The sequence below is a fragment of the Desmodus rotundus genome, chromosome X (assembly GCF_022682495.2).
Source record: "Desmodus rotundus isolate HL8 chromosome X, HLdesRot8A.1, whole genome shotgun sequence".
In the NCBI taxonomy this organism is placed as follows: domain Eukaryota; kingdom Metazoa; phylum Chordata; class Mammalia; order Chiroptera; family Phyllostomidae; genus Desmodus; species Desmodus rotundus.
The window spans coordinates 62,301,245-62,318,658 of NC_071400.1; the positions used below are offsets into that span (position 1 = coordinate 62,301,245).

General features: G+C 40.3%; 1 protein-coding gene across 1 annotated transcript; it reads left to right on the forward strand.

Moving 5' to 3' along the window:
• The first annotated feature begins 8,714 nt into the window (after nucleotides 1-8,714).
• On the forward strand, nucleotides 8,715-10,635 carry LOC112308202 (spindlin-2). The gene is made up of 2 exons (XM_024564384.3): nucleotides 8,715-9,002; nucleotides 9,618-10,635. Exon 2 carries the CDS (start codon nucleotides 9,620-9,622, stop codon nucleotides 10,394-10,396), a length of 777 nt encoding a protein of 258 aa, XP_024420152.1. The 5' UTR covers nucleotides 8,715-9,002; nucleotides 9,618-9,619; the 3' UTR covers nucleotides 10,397-10,635.
• Nucleotides 10,636-17,414: the final 6,779 nt, after the last annotated feature.

Below are 17,414 nucleotides of genomic sequence, written 5' to 3' on the forward strand. Positions count from 1 at the left end.
ACTCTACCCTCCCACTGCTGTAGCCCAGGGTAAGCGCCTCAAACAAAATTTTCTGCATTGGCCTTTTAAGAGGGTAGCTGCATCTCTAGCAATCTCTCCCTGACCGACAGGAACCTGCTGTTTTTCACAGCTGGAGGTTATGTAGGCACCTTTCCTTGTTCTGGTGTTCTAGGCTGGGGAGCCCAGTTTAGGGTTTAGACTCCACATTCCTCTGGGAGAAAACTTCTACAACTGAGATATTCCTCCAGGGCTTCAGCTGCTGCCCAGAGCAGCTTAGCCAGCCCTCTTGTGTCTGCACACTTCCTACCAGTGCTGATATGGCTTCTTTAAGTCCTTGTTTATAAGGCTTCCCTCCAGCTAGTTTTTAGTTAGCTATTCATGATGATTTTCCTATAATTTAGTTGTAATTTCAGTTTGGTACTGAGAATAGGTTAGTGAAGCTTCTACTTAATCTGCTGCCATATTGGATCTTAAAAATAACTTTTTAAAAATCAATTTCTTTAATATTTTGCTTTTCTGGAAAAATGGGTTTCAAATTATTTTTTAAAAATTCTTATTTATTTATTGTTAGAAGAGAGGAAGAGGAGGAGAAAGAGAGAAAGAGAAACATCAATGTGTGGTTGTCTCCTGCATACCCCTTACTGCGGACTTGGTCCCCAACCCAGGCATGTACCCTGACTGGGATTCAAACCAGGAACCCTTGGCTCTCAGGCCCATGCTCAATCATTGAGCTACAACAGCCAGGTCAAATTATTTTTAAATATTTATTATACCAATCTGTACATTAAATGTTAATTTGCATATGCAAATTGTATACATTATAATTTATATAACTAAACAAATTCCATTAAAAGTCACTCAGTGATTATATGGAACCATAAACAACCTGAATAGCTGCAGCAATTTTGAGAAAGAAGAACAAAGTAGTAGGGATCACAATACCTGATATAAAATTATATTACAATGCCACCATAATCAAAACAGCCTGGTACTGGCAGAAGAACAGACACATGGACCAATGGAACAGAATAGAGAACCCAGAAATAAACCCAAGTCCCAATGGTCAATTAATATTTGAAAAAGAGGGCAGAAGCATAAAATGGAACAAAAATAGCTTCTTCAAGAAATGGTGTTTAGAGAGCTAGACAGCTACATGCAAAAAAATGAAACTCAATCACCAACTTATACCATACACAAAAATAAACTCAAGGTGGATAAAAGATTTAAATATAAGTTGTGACACCATTAAAGTCCTGGAGGAAAACACTGCAGGAAAACCTCAGACATTCCACGCAGCAACATCCTCACTGACACATCCCCTAAGGCAAAGGATATAAAGAAAAGAATAAACAAATGGGACAAATAAACAAATTAAAAAGCTCCTGCATGGCCAAAGAAAACAGCATTAAAATGAAAAGAGAACCAACTGTATGGGAACACATATTTGCCAATGATACCTCAGACAAGGGTTTGATCTCCAAAATATGTAAAGAAGTCACACAACTCCACTCCAGGAAGACATAAAACCCAATTAAAAAATGGGCAAAAGACTTGAACAGACATTTCTCCAAGGAGGACATACAGAGGGTCCAGAGACATATGAAAAGATGCTCAGTATCGCTAGCCATCAGAGAGATGCAAATTAAAACCACAATGAGATACCACTTCACACCAGTCAGGCCATCATAAACACATCAACAAACAAGTGTTGGAGAGGATGTGGAGAACCCTAGTGCACTGTTGGTGGGATTGCAGACTGGTGCAACCACTATGGAAAACAGTATGGAATTTCCTCAGAAACCTAAAAATGTAACTGCCTTTTGACCCGGGAATTCCACTGCTGGGATTATATCCCAAGAACCCTGAAACACCAATTCAAAAGAACCTATGCACCCCAATGTTCATAGAAGTGCAATTTACAATAGCCCAGTGCTAGAAGCAACCTAAGTGTCCATCAGTACATGAGTGGATCAGAAAACCATGGCACATTTACATAATGGAATACTATGCAGCGGAGAGAAAGAAGGAGCTCCTGCCCTTTGGGACAGCGTGGATGGATCTGGAGAGCATTATGCTAAGTGAAATAAGCCAGGTGGTGAAAGACAAATACCATATGATCTCACCTTTAACTGGAACATAATCAACAAAAGAAAAAAGCAAGCAAAATATAAACAGAGATATTGAAATTAAGAACAATTTGACAGTAACCAGAGGGGAGTGGGGTGGGGACAATGAGGGGAAGGATTTTCAGGAACTACTATAAAGGACACCTGGACAAAACCAAGGGGGAGGATGGAAGCAAGGGAGGGAGGTGAGTTTAGTTGGGGTTGGGGGGAATGGTTGGGGGAAAATGCAGACAACTGTAATTGAAGAACAATAAAATAATTATTTAAAAAATAAAATTCAAAAAACAGTCACTCAATGAATACACTTAAGTTAAATGTTAATATTTTTCTAATTTTTAATTTAACTTCTATTTTCAAATGTACTTATTCCTAATCCTATATAAATCTTCCTATTTTTATGTATATATTTTTATATATTAAGTACAGAATAATATACATTTACTAACCAGACACTTTGTCATTTTAGATTTGATTTCAAGTAATAGAAACCCCGATTATGTTGCTTTAACCATAACTAAATTTCTTATCTTGTAAATTGGGGTCAAATGTAAGAATCCAGGAGTGATATGATCATTAGATAAATGAGATGATTAAAGAGCTCAGAGTATTCCCATTCCCTCTTCTGCTATATTCTTTATGCTGGTTTCACCCTAAGGCTGGTTACAGAGATTCCAAGGATTATATACAGACATAGCATTATCCTAAATAAGAAAAAGAAATATCATTTTCTGTTTCTCTTAAGAGTAAAGAATTTTTTCCCAGAAGTCCCCCAACTTACAGATTATGTTTAATTGTCCAGGAGTATATCATATGCCAAATACTAAACCAATCACTTATGGGGGGATAGTATTACCATGACTAGCTTAGAATAACCTTTTAGAATAGATATAAATTGGAAGTCAGTGACCATGACCACCTACAAGTAAATGTGTCATTAGGACAACTGTTTCCCTCTTTTTCTTGGCTTGGCTCTGATCTTTTCTCTGCACTGCTTTCATCTTCAGGCTCCAGATAATGGTAAGGCGAAAAGAGCAGTTTGATCGTATTTTCTCAAGTTCACTCATGTCTATCTTGTATCCAGAGTTTGTGCCAAATTGTATTTGACTACTTGGGTGCCAGGTCCTAAAACAATCAATCTAACAGTGTGTCAGTGCTCTGCAAGGTTAGCCTTAAGTTGTTCACAAAAGGAAAATGGAAGACACAATTAAAATGTGTTTAGATGCTCTGTTGCATTGCCAAATGATGTTACAATTCAACACATTTTGGTGCTCTATATGATCCCCTCTTGCCATATACAGCCATTTAAAAATGTCTCTACAAATAAAAGCACAATTCTAAGGATCAATAAATCCAGGAGCTAGTTCCTTGAAAAGATAAACAAAATCGACAAGCCTTTAAGTGGACTCATCAAGAAAAAGAGAGGACCAAATAAACAAAATCAGAAAGGAAAGAGGAGAGATTACAACTGATACCACCAAAATACAAAGGATTGTAAGAAATTACTACAAACAATATATGCCAAGAAATTTGAAAACTTAGGTGAAATGGACAAGTTTCTAGCAAAATATAATCTTACAAAACTCAATGAAGAAGAAGCAGAAAGCCTGAACAGATCAATAACAGCTGACAAAATTGAAGCAGTAATCAAAAAACTCCCAACACACAAAAGTCCTGGACCAGATGGTTTCACAGGAGAATTCTACAAGGCATTTAAGGAAGAGCTAACCCCCACCCTTCACAGACTATTCCAAAGAATCCAAGAATATAGAAGACTCCCCAACTCTTTTTATGAAGCCAGCATCACCCTAATCCCAAAACCAGATAAACGCACAACGAAGAAAGAAAACTTCAGGCCAATATCGCTGATGAACATAGACGCTAAAATTCTCAACAAAATATTGGCAAACCACATCCAGCAATACATTAAAAAGATCATCCACCATGACCAAGTGGTATTCATCCCAGGGATGCAAGGATGGCACAATATTTGCAAATCAATAAACATACTACATCACATAAACAAAAAGAAAGACAAAAATCACATGATCATATCAATAGATGCAGAAAAAGCATTTGATAAGGTACAGCACCCATTTATGACAAAATCACTCAGCAAAGTGGAAATAGAGGGAGCATTCTTCAACATAACAAAGGCCATATAGGAGAGACCTACAGCCAACATCATACTCAATGGGCAAAAACCAGAAACTTTCCCACTAAGATGAGGGGCAAGGCAAGGTTGTCCACTTTTACTACTTCTATTCAACATAGTATTGGAAGTGCTAGACACAAAAATAAGAGAAGAAAAAGAAATAAAAAGCATCCAAATTGGTAAAGAGGAAGTAAAACTGTCACTTTTTGCAGATGACATGATAGTGTACATAGAAAATCCTATAGATTCCACCAAAAAACTGCTCGACCTAATAAATGAACTTGGCAAAACAGGGGGATACAAAGTCAATATCCAGAAATCAAAGGCATTTTTGTATATCAACAATGAAACATCAGAAACAGAAATCAGGGAAAAATCCCATTTGATATAGCAACAAGAAAAATAAAGTACCTAGGAATAAACCTAACCAAAGAGATAAAAGACCTGTATGCAAAAAACTACACAACACTGAAGAAAGAAATTAAGGAACACACAAACAAATGGAAACATATACTGTGTTCATGGATTGGAAGAATTAACATCATCAAAGTGTCCATACTACCCAAAGCAATTTATAGATTCAATGCAATCCCTATTAAAGTGCCAATGGCATATTTCACAGATACAGAACAAACACTTCAAAAATTATATGGAGCCATAAATGACCCCGAATAGCTGCAGCAATTTTGAGAAAGAAGAGCAAAGCAGGAGGGATCACAATACCTGATATCAAACTATATTACAGGGCCAGTTTAATCAAAACATCCTGGTACTGACACATGACACAGCCAGGTACTGACACATAAGAACATACACATGGACCCATGGAATGGAATAGAGAGCCCAGAAATAAACCTAAGTCTCTATGATCTATTAATATTTGACAAAGGAGGCAGAAGCATAAAATGGAGCAAAAACAGCCTCTTCAACAAATGGTGTTAAGAGAGCTGGACAGCTACATGCAAAAAAATGAAACTCAATCACCAACATACACCATACACAAAAATAAATCCAAGGAAGATAAAAGATTTAAATATAAGTCTTAACTAAAATGTAAAATTAAAGTTCTAGAGGAGAACATAGGCAGGAAAATCTCATATTTCCATGCAGCGATATTTTCACTGATATGTCCCCTAGAGTAGGGGACATAAAGGAAAGAATAAACAAGTGGGATCTCATCCAATAAAAAACTTCTGTATGACTAAAGAAAACAGCATTAAACTGAAAAGAGAACCAACTGTATGGTAACACATATTTGCCAATGATACCTCAGACAAGGGTTTGATCTCCAAAATATGTAAAGAAGTCACACAACTCCACTCCAGGAAGACATAGAACCCAATTAAAAAATGAGCAAAGACTTGAACAGACCTTTCTCCAAGGAAGATATACAGAGGGTCCAGAGACATGAAAAGATGCTCAGTATCGCTAGCCATCAAAGAGATGCAAATTAAAACCACAATGAGGTACCACTTCACACAGGTGAGAATGGCCATCATAAACAAAGCAACAAACAAGAAGTGTTGGAGAGGTTGTGGAGAAAAGGGATCCTAGTGCACTGTTGGTGGGATTGCAGACTGGTGCAACCACTGTGGAAAACAGTATGGAATTTCCTCAGAAAACTAAAAATGGAACTGCCTTATGACCCGGCAATTCTACTGCTGGGATTATGTCCTTAGAACTCTGAAACGCCAATCCAAAAGAATCTGTGCACCCCAATGTTCATAGCAACACAATTTACAATAGCCCAGTGCTGGAAGCAACCTAAGTGCCCATCAGTAAATGAGTGGATCAAAAAACCATGGTACATTTACACAATGGAATTCTATGCAGCAGAGAGAAAGAAGGAGCTCCTGCCCTTCGGGACAGCATGGATGGAACTGGAGAGCATTATGCTAAGTGATATAGGCCAGATGGTGAAAGACACATACCATATGATCTCACCATTAACAGTAACCTAATCAACAAAACAAACAAGCAAGCAAAGTATAGCCAAAGACATTGAAATCGAGACAGGCTGACAGTGACCAGAGAGGAAAGGATAATGGGGAAAAGGGTGAAAGGTTTACAGGAACAATTATAAAGAACACATGGACAATAACAAGAGGGGGGTGGAAACAGGGGAGGAAGGTGGAGAGGGCTGGAGTGGTGAAGAGGGGTTGGGGGAAAGGCAGAAAACTATATTTGAACAGCAATAAAAAAGAGAAAATTTGGGCAAATAAAATTAATGATGTTAAAAAGAAAAATAAAAATGTCTCTACAAAACAGTGTTTTCATCAATTGCTGATAAAATGTGAATCATTACCATCTATTTGAAAAATGGTCTTGCAAACAATGCTATTTTAAATTTTAAGTCAATAGATTAGTTTATTTTTGAAATTTAAATGAATTGCAAAGAAAAAAATGTGTGCCCATTTGTCTTCTTTTTTCAACATATTTGTGTGTTATTCATGTTGTTGCAGGTAGTTGGAATTTTCTCATTCTAACTCCTATATGATATTCCATTGTATGAATATACCACAAAATACCAAGTGTCCTGTTGATGATAATTTAGGTGGAGCTATTACAAATAGTCGAACACATATATTTTATAATAAAATATAGGGTGTTGGATTTTAGTAACAGGAGACTAAGTAATTCAAAACAGCTTTCTCATTAAAGAAACAGTAAAAGCTGGGCAAAATAGTTAAAAATAAATCTGCTCAAAGGCATCTGAAAACCAAGATAGGAAATAATTACCCAGCCAAGACATGAGAGAGAACAAAGAGATTAAATGTAAATTTGTAAAATGTTTTTTTCCCCCGTGGGCAAGTTTATCTGTTCTGGAGGGAACTGCAGAAAATCTTAGAAGCTCAGAAGAGTTTATGAGTTCACATTGAAGGTAAGGATATAGAAATTGGAATCCAGAGTCCTGATTAACTCTCTTTACACCCATGGTTGTAATTCCATGGGTGATATCCCAGGAATTAGGGTTAACCAGAGCTAAATAAATCCTCACATGAATTGAAGTGTATCTGCAAATTGTTTTCCACAAATAAATTGTATGAACTTTGATTTGCAGCAGCACTAAATCCAAAATTACTTCCTCATGCTCAATGACAGTACTGTTTTAATGTTCTTTCATACTTTTTTGAGTCAATTTTTATTGATTTTATTTTTCCTTTTTATGAAATATTCTGTTGTTTTAAGCTTAGTTCTATTAACATCTAACTCATCACCTGATTCAGAAACCATAAGTAACTATTAAATATTCATATTGTTTATTGAGATTTTGGTTTGTCCATTGCCTTTTCTTATTTTATTTTACTGAATTTTACATTTTAGTAAATCAAATATTGATTTAGGGATAAATTTAGTGTAAAATTTTTCTTCAAATATTTAGAGTCATTCTAGCATTGTTTAAAGCATACCTGTCTTTTTCCACTGTATTACGAACTGTCACTTTACCTGTTTCTTATAAAATTATTTTTTCCTAAGCTCTCCTTTTTGATAAATAGATCACAATACCAGTTATTCTGGATAAATTTTCCAAATGTCCAGTAATGAGGGAAAAGTTAAATTGTGGTCGCTGAGAAATTGAGTTTTATAGACAAATGATCAGACAGGCAATAGGTGTTCAAGAAATATTTGTTGACTGAGTAAGAAAAATACTGTTTTTTAAAATATCCAATGTCCAGAGGAAATGCTTATTCAATATTGAAAATAACAGAGCATGAAATTGCATACAAAAACTGATTCCAGTTTTGTAAAGCCTGGGAAAATTGCAAAAGATAATAAATATTAACATTTTGTTGTGAGCTCTGGGGAATTAGTGCTGAAATTTCAGTTGGTTATTTCCTTCAAGTTAATTTTCTGAAATTAACTCAAAAAGTGCTCACATTGTGCAAGCATTTAATTTGCAATAAAGTTTTTTAAAAAACTAAATAAAGGTAGGGGTAATCCTTAAGAAGTAAAATCCAAGAATGACCACTTAGGAAACATTACCTAGATATTGGGTCAAGATAAGATGGAAGAATGAGCATTAGCACATTTCTTTCTTCCTATTCCAAATCCATAAAAATGACAAGAAAGAGGTATTTATGAACAAAGAATAACTACACAAGGGCACTAAAAAAAAAAAGAAAAGACAAATTCCTGGAAGATGAAAAGCAGATGGGGCATGGGCACTGAGAGGTTGGAGGTAGATGTAAGCACTGGAGCCAAAGAACCCTGAAAGGGTAGACAAGACAGGGTAAGAGTGGAGGACCCAACAGCTCCTGATTTTGGAACCGAGGAGGGACCAGAAAGCAAGGAAAATCTCCCATGCCAAAGGCAGGGTTGGGTTTGAGAGTTGGGGGGCGGGGGCACCCAGTGTTTGGCAGGAAGGGGAGGCCTCTCTCCTGGCAGGAAGCTGCGCTACGGAAGAAGGGAGGAGACTGCTGCAGCAGTAGCGGCTGGTGGGATCCCGATGTGGCAGAGGGGTGTCTGCCACCGACAAGGAGGCAGAGGGCCCGCGAGCACAGTGCCCGAGACACAGCCACCATCCTCTTGGCGTGCCCCGCCGCCTCCTAGACACGCTCCTCGTCTACTGATTCTCTCCAAGCAGCTTCAGCAAGCTCCCGGCTCAGCGCCTGCTGATCCTGTTTCCACACAGGCTCACAGCACAGGCAGGAGCGAAGTGTCTGATTTGGGCACGTGAGGCCCGCGATCCTGAGCGGTGGACGCCAGGCAAGCCAAGGCCATTGGTAGGTACCAGGATGGAGAAGGGAGATGGGGTGCACTCTTGCAAGAGATAGAGGTGGACGCCGAGTCCGAGTGAGGCTGGAGTGGAAAAGTGCGATGGGCTATAGGAAAAGGGGTGTCTTTAAGGAGACAGGCAAGAAATCGAAGCGAGGGCTCCGGGTGCCAAGAAAGCAACTGGGGGTTGTCAGGGGATGTATGGGCAGCAGGCTGGGGCGTTCAGGGCTGGAGGACAGTGACTGTCTGCGGGTCACTGTCTGCTGGGGAGGGATGCGCGCTTTGCAGGGGATTTAGAGAGTGGACACCAGTGGCAGACAGTGGAGGCAGCGGGGTCTGAACAAGGAGGTAGCCTATCCCCCCCACACCCGCCCCTGCGGAGTTCCTAACCCCAGCCAGCACCACTGCCGCTGCTGCCCTTCCCTGCAGCCTGAAGGAACCCGGGGGGGGGGGGGGGAGCACTTGCACACCACCGGGATTTCCAGCATCGGTTCCAGGCTCATAGGGAAGATTTAGTTGCCAGCACAGGGTACACAGAGACATCGCTGTGGGGAAAACTTCGCCTTCTGGCATAGCGAATGTCTTCTTCCCTTCTCTCCTCTTATTTTCTCCTTCCGCTGTAGGCATGAAGACCTCCAATGCACAGGAAGCCCAAGGGCAACAAACCAGGGCACCAGCGGGACGGGCCACTGGGTCTGCAAACATGACGAAGAAGAAAAGCTTCCAAAAGAAGCAGAGGGGCAGACCTTCATCCCAGCCCCGCAGGAACCTCGTGGGCTGCAGAATTTCACATGGATGGAAGGAAGGCGATGAGCCCATCACCCAGTGGAAAGGAACCGTTCTCGATCAGGTGCCTATAAATCCCTCTCTGTATCTGGTGAAATATGATGGAATTGACTGTGTCTATGGACTGGAACTTCACAGAGATGAAAGAGTTTTGTCTCTTAAAATTCTTTCTGACAGGGTGGCATCGTCTCAAGTCAGTGATGCAAACCTTGCAAATACCATAATTGGTAAAGCTGTGGAACATATGTTTGAGGGCGAACATGGTTCTAAGGATGAATGGAGAGGCATGGTCCTGGCCCAAGCACCAATCATGAAAGCCTGGTTTTATATCACTTATGAGAAAGATCCTGTCTTGTACATGTACCAGCTTCTAGATGATTACAAAGAAGGAGACCTCCGTATCATGCCAGAGTCCAATGAGTCTCCTCCAGCAGAGAGGGAACCAGGAGGAGTTGTAGATGGCCTGATAGGTAAACATGTGGAATATACCAAAGAAGATGGCTCCAAACGGATCGGCATGGTCATTCACCAAGTGGAAGCCAAACCCTCTGTGTATTTCATCAAGTTTGACGATGACTTCCATATCTATGTCTATGATTTGGTGAAAAAGTCCTAACTGTTAGGGTACAACTGGTCACATTTGTGACGACAACTGTACACTTTGTAGGCGTGCAAAATGATGTTGCTTTTCAGTGTATTGGGAGCTTAAGGGTCCCCATTAATTCAGCATCTTTGCCAGCATAACTGTTGTTTTGTTCTGAAAAATACAAATGTATGTGGACATGACATGCTGTGTGTAAGCACTGTATCATGTTGAACGGAGTGGGTGTGTTTGGTGGATGGGGTATGAAAGGAAGGGACAGCTGTAAATTCAGGCTGTGAACAAAGTTCAGCTAGTATCATAATCAGTCATCTAAAAATGGAATAGGGCTTAGCTGGCCTGGTCTTGGGAGGAGGGAGGAGAAAGAACTAGAGATGGGCTGTGGGGGGAGGGGAAAGAGGAGGTGACTGCTTAGGAAGAGGTGGGGAGGGGCCAGAAATGGGAGTCTCCCTGGGTGAGGAATGTCTTAGGAGGGGGAGGCACCCAACTGGAAGGAGGTAAAGAACAAAGGAGGGAGAGGGGGGCCTTGGGGTTTAGAGGGAAACAGACAAAATAAATTGAGGGGGGGGCACAGAGAAGCTTAGAAGTCCAGAGCAAGGGGGAGAAAGACAGTGTAGTCAGGGATTTGGGGAGAGGCTAAAGGATACTCAAAGAGAGGGCCTATGCATGTGTGTGAGGGGCCAAGGCGGCAGGGGCACTGAGGAGGCAGGAATTCTGAGAAGAAAGACTGCCCCAGGGAGTGAGGATGCAGAAAAAGAGGTGTGGGCAGGGGGGCCCATGAGAGATGGGAAGGTGCAGGGAAAAGCTGGACTTCTGACAGTATCCACAATGCTGTCCCTGCCTCTGTGCACAAAAGATGTGGCAACTGTCAAAGAAACCAGATGGATTGACAGGGATGACTCAAGTGCTAAGCAGCAGCCAAGTTTATACCTAAAACTTTTATTTCAGGGAACTCATGCCACAATGCAAAGCAGAACCCCCAACCCTCAGCCTAAGCACATGTTATGACAGTGCGTACTTAAGCATGTGGCTGTGGGTGGCCTCACAGTTCCCAGAGGACCCAGGTGCAGTAAATCTTGGACCTGGAGGTCTTGGTTCCTTTACCCTACACTGTATAAACAATTCCTGTGAACCTTGTTGAACTCAGGTATAGCAGTCCCTTCAGTGTTCTTCCTCCCGCTGGACTGCTCCTCGCCTTCCTGTGGAGGAAGGGCATCAGAGGATGGAGGCTGCTGCTTCTCTCCAGGGAAGGGGGCATGACAGTCCATGCTTCTTTTAGTAGTTGTCTGAAACCACAGGTGGCTCCACCCAGTGCTTCACCTAATTGAGGTCTGCTGCCCCCAGAAGCACCATTTGTTGGCTATGTCCAAGAAATCGGGTGGCTACTGACCCTTCACAGGGACCTCCTGGCCACTTTTGCCCCTCCCCCAAGCACAAGGGGGGCATCGATGGGACTGTGTGCAGCTCTGGTTGCAGGAGAAATAGATGGTGTGGGGCAGTCAGGCTGGGATTTGTGGCTTGGTGTAAGGAATTCCTTCGACTCTGTATTGCCACACAGAGGTATGGTGGTTGGTGGCAAGAGGGTACATTAACCCTGATACAGTCCCTCAGAGATACAGTGTCCTGGTACATGGGTCTATGCTCCTCTCTTCCTGTCCTCCTTGCCTTTCCTTAGTCATGCTCCATAAGTTTCCCTCAAAGCCCTCTCTGTAGTTCACCCACCCCACACTTCACAAAATGTACCCTCGCCCTCAAAGGAAGAGTTCTCGTGACTACCCTTTGCCCAGGTTCCCCACACTTCATGAATAGCAGGGGAAGGTGGAAGCAAGGAGCTCCATGAGTTGAAATGAGCAGTAATACCTGTTCATTCCCCACCCAACATGACCTGAAGCTGTTTGCTTCAAGAATGACACCAGACAAGCCCACCTCACCATAGCAGGGATGAATTTTCTTCCACACTTCACACAATTGAGTCTGACAAACAGCGGTAGGCCACCCATGAGCCAACTTCAGTCAGCTGCCATGTTTTGTTTGATCTCGGTGTTTTGTTTTCTACTAACATAGTTTTCTATGTTTGTATAGCTACTTACATATTTGGGAGATTTCTTATTTCTGGCTCACCTATTAAAACAACTATAAACTGAGGATTAGGGCCCACGTTCCAACAAGGATACAAGCAGCTGGGTCTGAGGAAGGGCTCAGCCCATTATACACTCAGAATGCTCTCTCAAGTTGGCCAAGCCCCCAGCTGGCCCGTTTCACTCAAATACAATTTTCACTTGTCCCCTGGGGGCAATTGTGTTTCTGGCTTTGGGGCAAGACACAGAGAAAACTGTCTAGCTCCTCTTTTGGCCCACTTTGACCCCAATTTTTTATTTGTTTGATTTATCTGCATCCCACCAATAGTCACTACATGTAGGCTCTTTGCCAGGCAGTCTTCTAGGCACAGGTACTTAAGATATGGTCATGAAGAAAAGCAACAAATAAAATAATCTTACCCTCATGGAGCTTTCATTTTAGTGTGCCAGACAGTAGCCAAAATACAGTAAATAAATACAAAGTATTTTCACAGTGATCAGTGTTAAGAAGGAAAGAAAAAGGAAAGCAAGGAATGAGGGACGTAAATGCCAAGCAGAAGTCTGAAATTGGATAGATAAGAAGGCCAGGGAGAGCCTTACTGAGAACAAGGCTTTTGAGTAAAGACCTAAATGCAGGGAGAAAACTGGCCCTGTGCCTGTCTGGGGAAGGAGCATTCCATGTAGAGCAACAGCAAGTGCTGAGCCCCCAAGACACTTGTGGCCTGGCACGTTCAAGGAGGACTGAAGATACCAGCATGGCTGAAGCTGGTAGAGAAGATCAGGAAGTGAGTTTAGGGAGAAACATATAGCTTCTAAGCCTGGGAGGTACTAGCATTTTGCTTTTACACTGAGTGTGTTTGGGAGCCACTTGATTCTTTTCAGTGAGGTGTGACGTGATTTGTCTCATATTTTAACAGGATCACTCTGGAATTTGTATTTTGTATATATAGAGTACCAGGGTTAAAAAAGGAGGTGAAATATAACAGTGAAGCAAAGAAGAGGTGCAGAAATTGATTTGCGTGTAGGAAACTGAGTCATAATGGAGATGAAATTTCAAATAAATGGAAATGTCTTTTTATTCAATAAGGGGTGCTGGATTATTCTGTTTTCCATAAGCAGAATAGTAAACATAGTTCTTCCTCACACCTGATACACAAAATAAATTCTAAGTGGATAAAGATTAATACTTAAATTTAGGAAGTGTCATTTGTAAAATTTTTAGATTCAAATGGAAGAGAATTTTTACAGTTTTTATTATGGGAATAGGGAAAACATTTTTAAAGACAAATAGCAGACATTGATGGAAATATTGACAAATTTGATTACATTAATATATAAATTCCTCTCATTTTTGATTTATTTTAAAGTATATTTTATTGATTATGCTATTAAAGTTGTCCCAATTTTTTTCTCCTCTTTATCACCCTTCGCCCTGTACTCACCAACCCACCAGCATTCCCCCTGCTTTGTTCATGTCCGTGGGTTTTACATATAAGTTTTTGGCTTCTCCATTTCCTATACTGTTCTTAACCACCCCTTGTTAATTTTATGCCTACCAGTTATGCTTCTTGTTCCCTGAACATTTTCCCCCATTGTCCCTTTACCCCTCCCCACTGATAACTCTCCATGTGATCTCCCTTTCTGTGATTCTGTTCTTGTTCTAATTGTTTGCTTAGTTCTTGTTTATGTTTTTTCAGTTCAGTATTGATAGTAGTGAGTTTGTTGTCATTTTACTATTTGTATTTTTGATCTTCTATTTCTTAGAGAAGTCCCTTTAACATTTCATAAAATAAGGGCTTAGTGATGATGAATTCCTTTAACTTGACCTTATCTGGGAAACACTTTATCTGCCCTTCCATTCTAAATGATAGCTTTGCTGGATAGAGTCATCTTGGATGTAGGTCCCTGTCTTTCATGACTGAATACTTCTTTCCAGGCCCTTCTTGTCTGCAAGGTTTCTTTTGAGAAATCAGCTGATAGTCTTATGGAAACTCCTTTGTAGGTAACTCTCTCCTTTCCTCTTGTTGCTTTTAAGATTGTCTCTTTATCTTTAATCTTGGGTAACTTAATTATGATGTGCCTTGGTGTGTTACTTCTTGGATTCAATTTCTTTGGGACTCTCTGAGCTTCCTTGACTTCCTGGAAGTCTATATCTTTCACCAGATTGGGGAAGTTTTCCTTCGTTATTTGCCAATATAAGTTTTCAATTTCTTGCTCTTCCTCTTCTCCTCTGGCATTCATATGATTCGGATGTTGGAGCGGCTAAAGTTGTCCCATAGGTTCCTCAGCTTCTCCTCATTTTTTGGAATTCTTGTTTCTTCATTCTGTTCCCGTTGGATGTTATTTCTTCCATTTGTTCCAAATCATTGGTTTGGGTCCCCGTTTCCTTCCCTTCACTGTTGCTTCCTTGTATATTTTCCTTTATTTCACTTTGTGTGGCCTTCATTTCTTCCTTCATTTTGTGACCAAACTCAGTTGTTTCTGTGAGCATCCTGATTACCAGTGTTTTGAACTCTGCATCTTATAGGTTGTCTCTCTCCTCGTTGCTTAGTCCTTTCTCTGGAGTTTAGATCTGTTCTTTCATTTGTGCTATATTTCTTTTTCTTGAGGCAACTGTAACATCATAAGGGGTGGAGCCTTAGGTATTACCCTGGGTGGGAGAACCCTCTTTGCTTCATTGTGGCACTGTCTGTGGACGAGGGGTCAGAGAGGGAACAATACCACTTGCTGGCTTTTGACCCACTTTCTGTCACTTCCCTCACTTCCCACAAGCAGATTATGTCCTTCCAGGTGCTGATTCCTTTGGTGAGTGGGTTTGTATGTGTTCTAGGACTTCATGGGTCTCTCCTACAGACTCTCCTGTGAGATGGAGTTTCTCCTGCCTTCACAACCCCCCACAGGTTTTTACAGCCAGAGGTTTTGAGTCTTTAGTTTCCCCTCACTGAAAACCTGGGTTTCACAGTCTGTGTCACTCCCCAGTTATCCCTCTTGGCTTATCTATGCACGAATGTGGGACTGCCCGGTCCAGCATCCCTGCCTTTCCTGTGTGGTCCACTGCCTTGCCACAAGTCCTCTCCACCCAGCTGCCAGTCTCTGCCCCTCCTACCAGTCTGGGTGATTGTCTCTTTAACTCCTTAGTTTTTGGAGTACCATGCAGTTTGATTTTCTGGCAGTTCTGGTTGTTTTTGTTTTTAATTTGGTTGTTATCCTTCTTTTGTTTATGCGAGGAAGTAAAGTGTTTTTACCTGTGCCTCCATTTTGGCTGGGCACCTCAATTCCTCTCATTTTAAAAATCACCCCATTAGACATTGAGCAAAAAAGAGATTAGACTATACATTTCAATAGTTAAAATGAATGAAATAAATAAAATATATTTAGTAAGAATGAAACAAACAGCCTATAGAGAATTTAGCAAAAATAATTTAAAACATTTACAAGATAGACCATTTGATCAATTAACATGAATACTCTTAATCTGTTCTCCACTACCTCATTTCTTTTCTTTTTTTAAAAAATACCATTTTTCTGTATTTTAAAAAAGATTTTATTTACTTATTTTTAGACAGAGGGGAAGGGAGGGAGAAAGAAAGAGAGACAAACATCAATGTGTGGCTGCCTCTCGAACGCCCTTAGGGGACCTGGCCTGCAATCCAGGCATGTGCCCTCACTGGGAGTGGAACGGGTCACCCTTTGGTTCGCAGGCTGGTGCTCAATCCATTGAGCCACACTAGCCAGGGCTCTTTTCTATAACATATGTCATCTCCTAAGGTACTATTTAATATACTTAGTTAATAAGTTTAAGTTTATTGCTTTTACCTTTTTCAGAATATAGAGTACATAAGTATGTGATTTTCCTTCTTTTTTTTCCTTTATATATACCAGATATTTAAAATAATATCTGAGGTCACTCACAGCTTCCACCAGAAACCACAGTAAAATAATATCTGGTACATATTTGGTGCTCAGTAATATTTCTTGACTTTATGTGTTTCATCAGTAATCAGAAAAATGGAAATTAAAATGAGATACAACTTTATATGCATCATATCAGCAATATGTATGAATTGAAATGTTTATCTAGTGTTGTCAACTAGATAAAAAAGTGGGAAAATCTATACATTGTTGGTGTGAGTTCAAATGCAGATAAATTTCCCATTATATAGTGAGTTTGAAGATGGTATATTTCTAGCAATTTTACTTTTTATTGATACATTGTTGGAAGACAATTCTGTTTGGATCTTTCTTGTTTCTATACATTTTGCAAGCAACCACCAAATGTCATTTGCTACCTTCCTTTGAAGAATGTTTGGAGAACAAGCATTTTGTAAGCATAGATATTCATTCTCTTTGAAGCAATGGGCAGGAATGCTTACTACATATTATAAGTATAATGTCTCCTTCAAGAGTAAAATGAAGACATGTTCACTGCACATTATAAAAGATGAGGTTAATTAAACTCAAGTTTCATTTCTTCTAATGTTATCTACTGTATATATATGTGTCAGGTCCCCATTTTGCATTACCTTATAGTAAGTGGGGCTCAGGGATTTCAGGTGAAATTGCTTTTACTCTGGCTATCGCTGGTTATTGCTGTGAATAATAAATTGTTAATGAGAAAGAATTGAGGAAGCGATTGCAGGATAAGTACCAGAGAGTAGATTTAAAGACAGACTCTTGAACCATGCATTGTTTGTGAATTCAGTTCTTGGTGAGGCAATCTGTCATTAACCTCAGGCTCACTCCATCATAACAAAAAGTACTAAGATTGATCCTGGGTAAGTAAATGTTTTTGTCTCTCTTCAGATAATTGTGAGAGACATACAATGACCCTGTGAGATAAAGAAAGTTAAATCACAAGAACCATGGGCAGAACTTTTGCTAGTTGAAGGTGGAGATATGAGGACTGGGCAAAAAAAAATGCTTATAAATTAAAAATGTCAACAGTTGGGCTGCCA

Coding starts and splice junctions, on each gene's coding strand:
- LOC112308202 (XM_024564384.3), top strand. CDS start 9,620: ATGAAGACCTCCAATGCACAGGAAGCCCAAGGGCAACAAACCAGGGCA.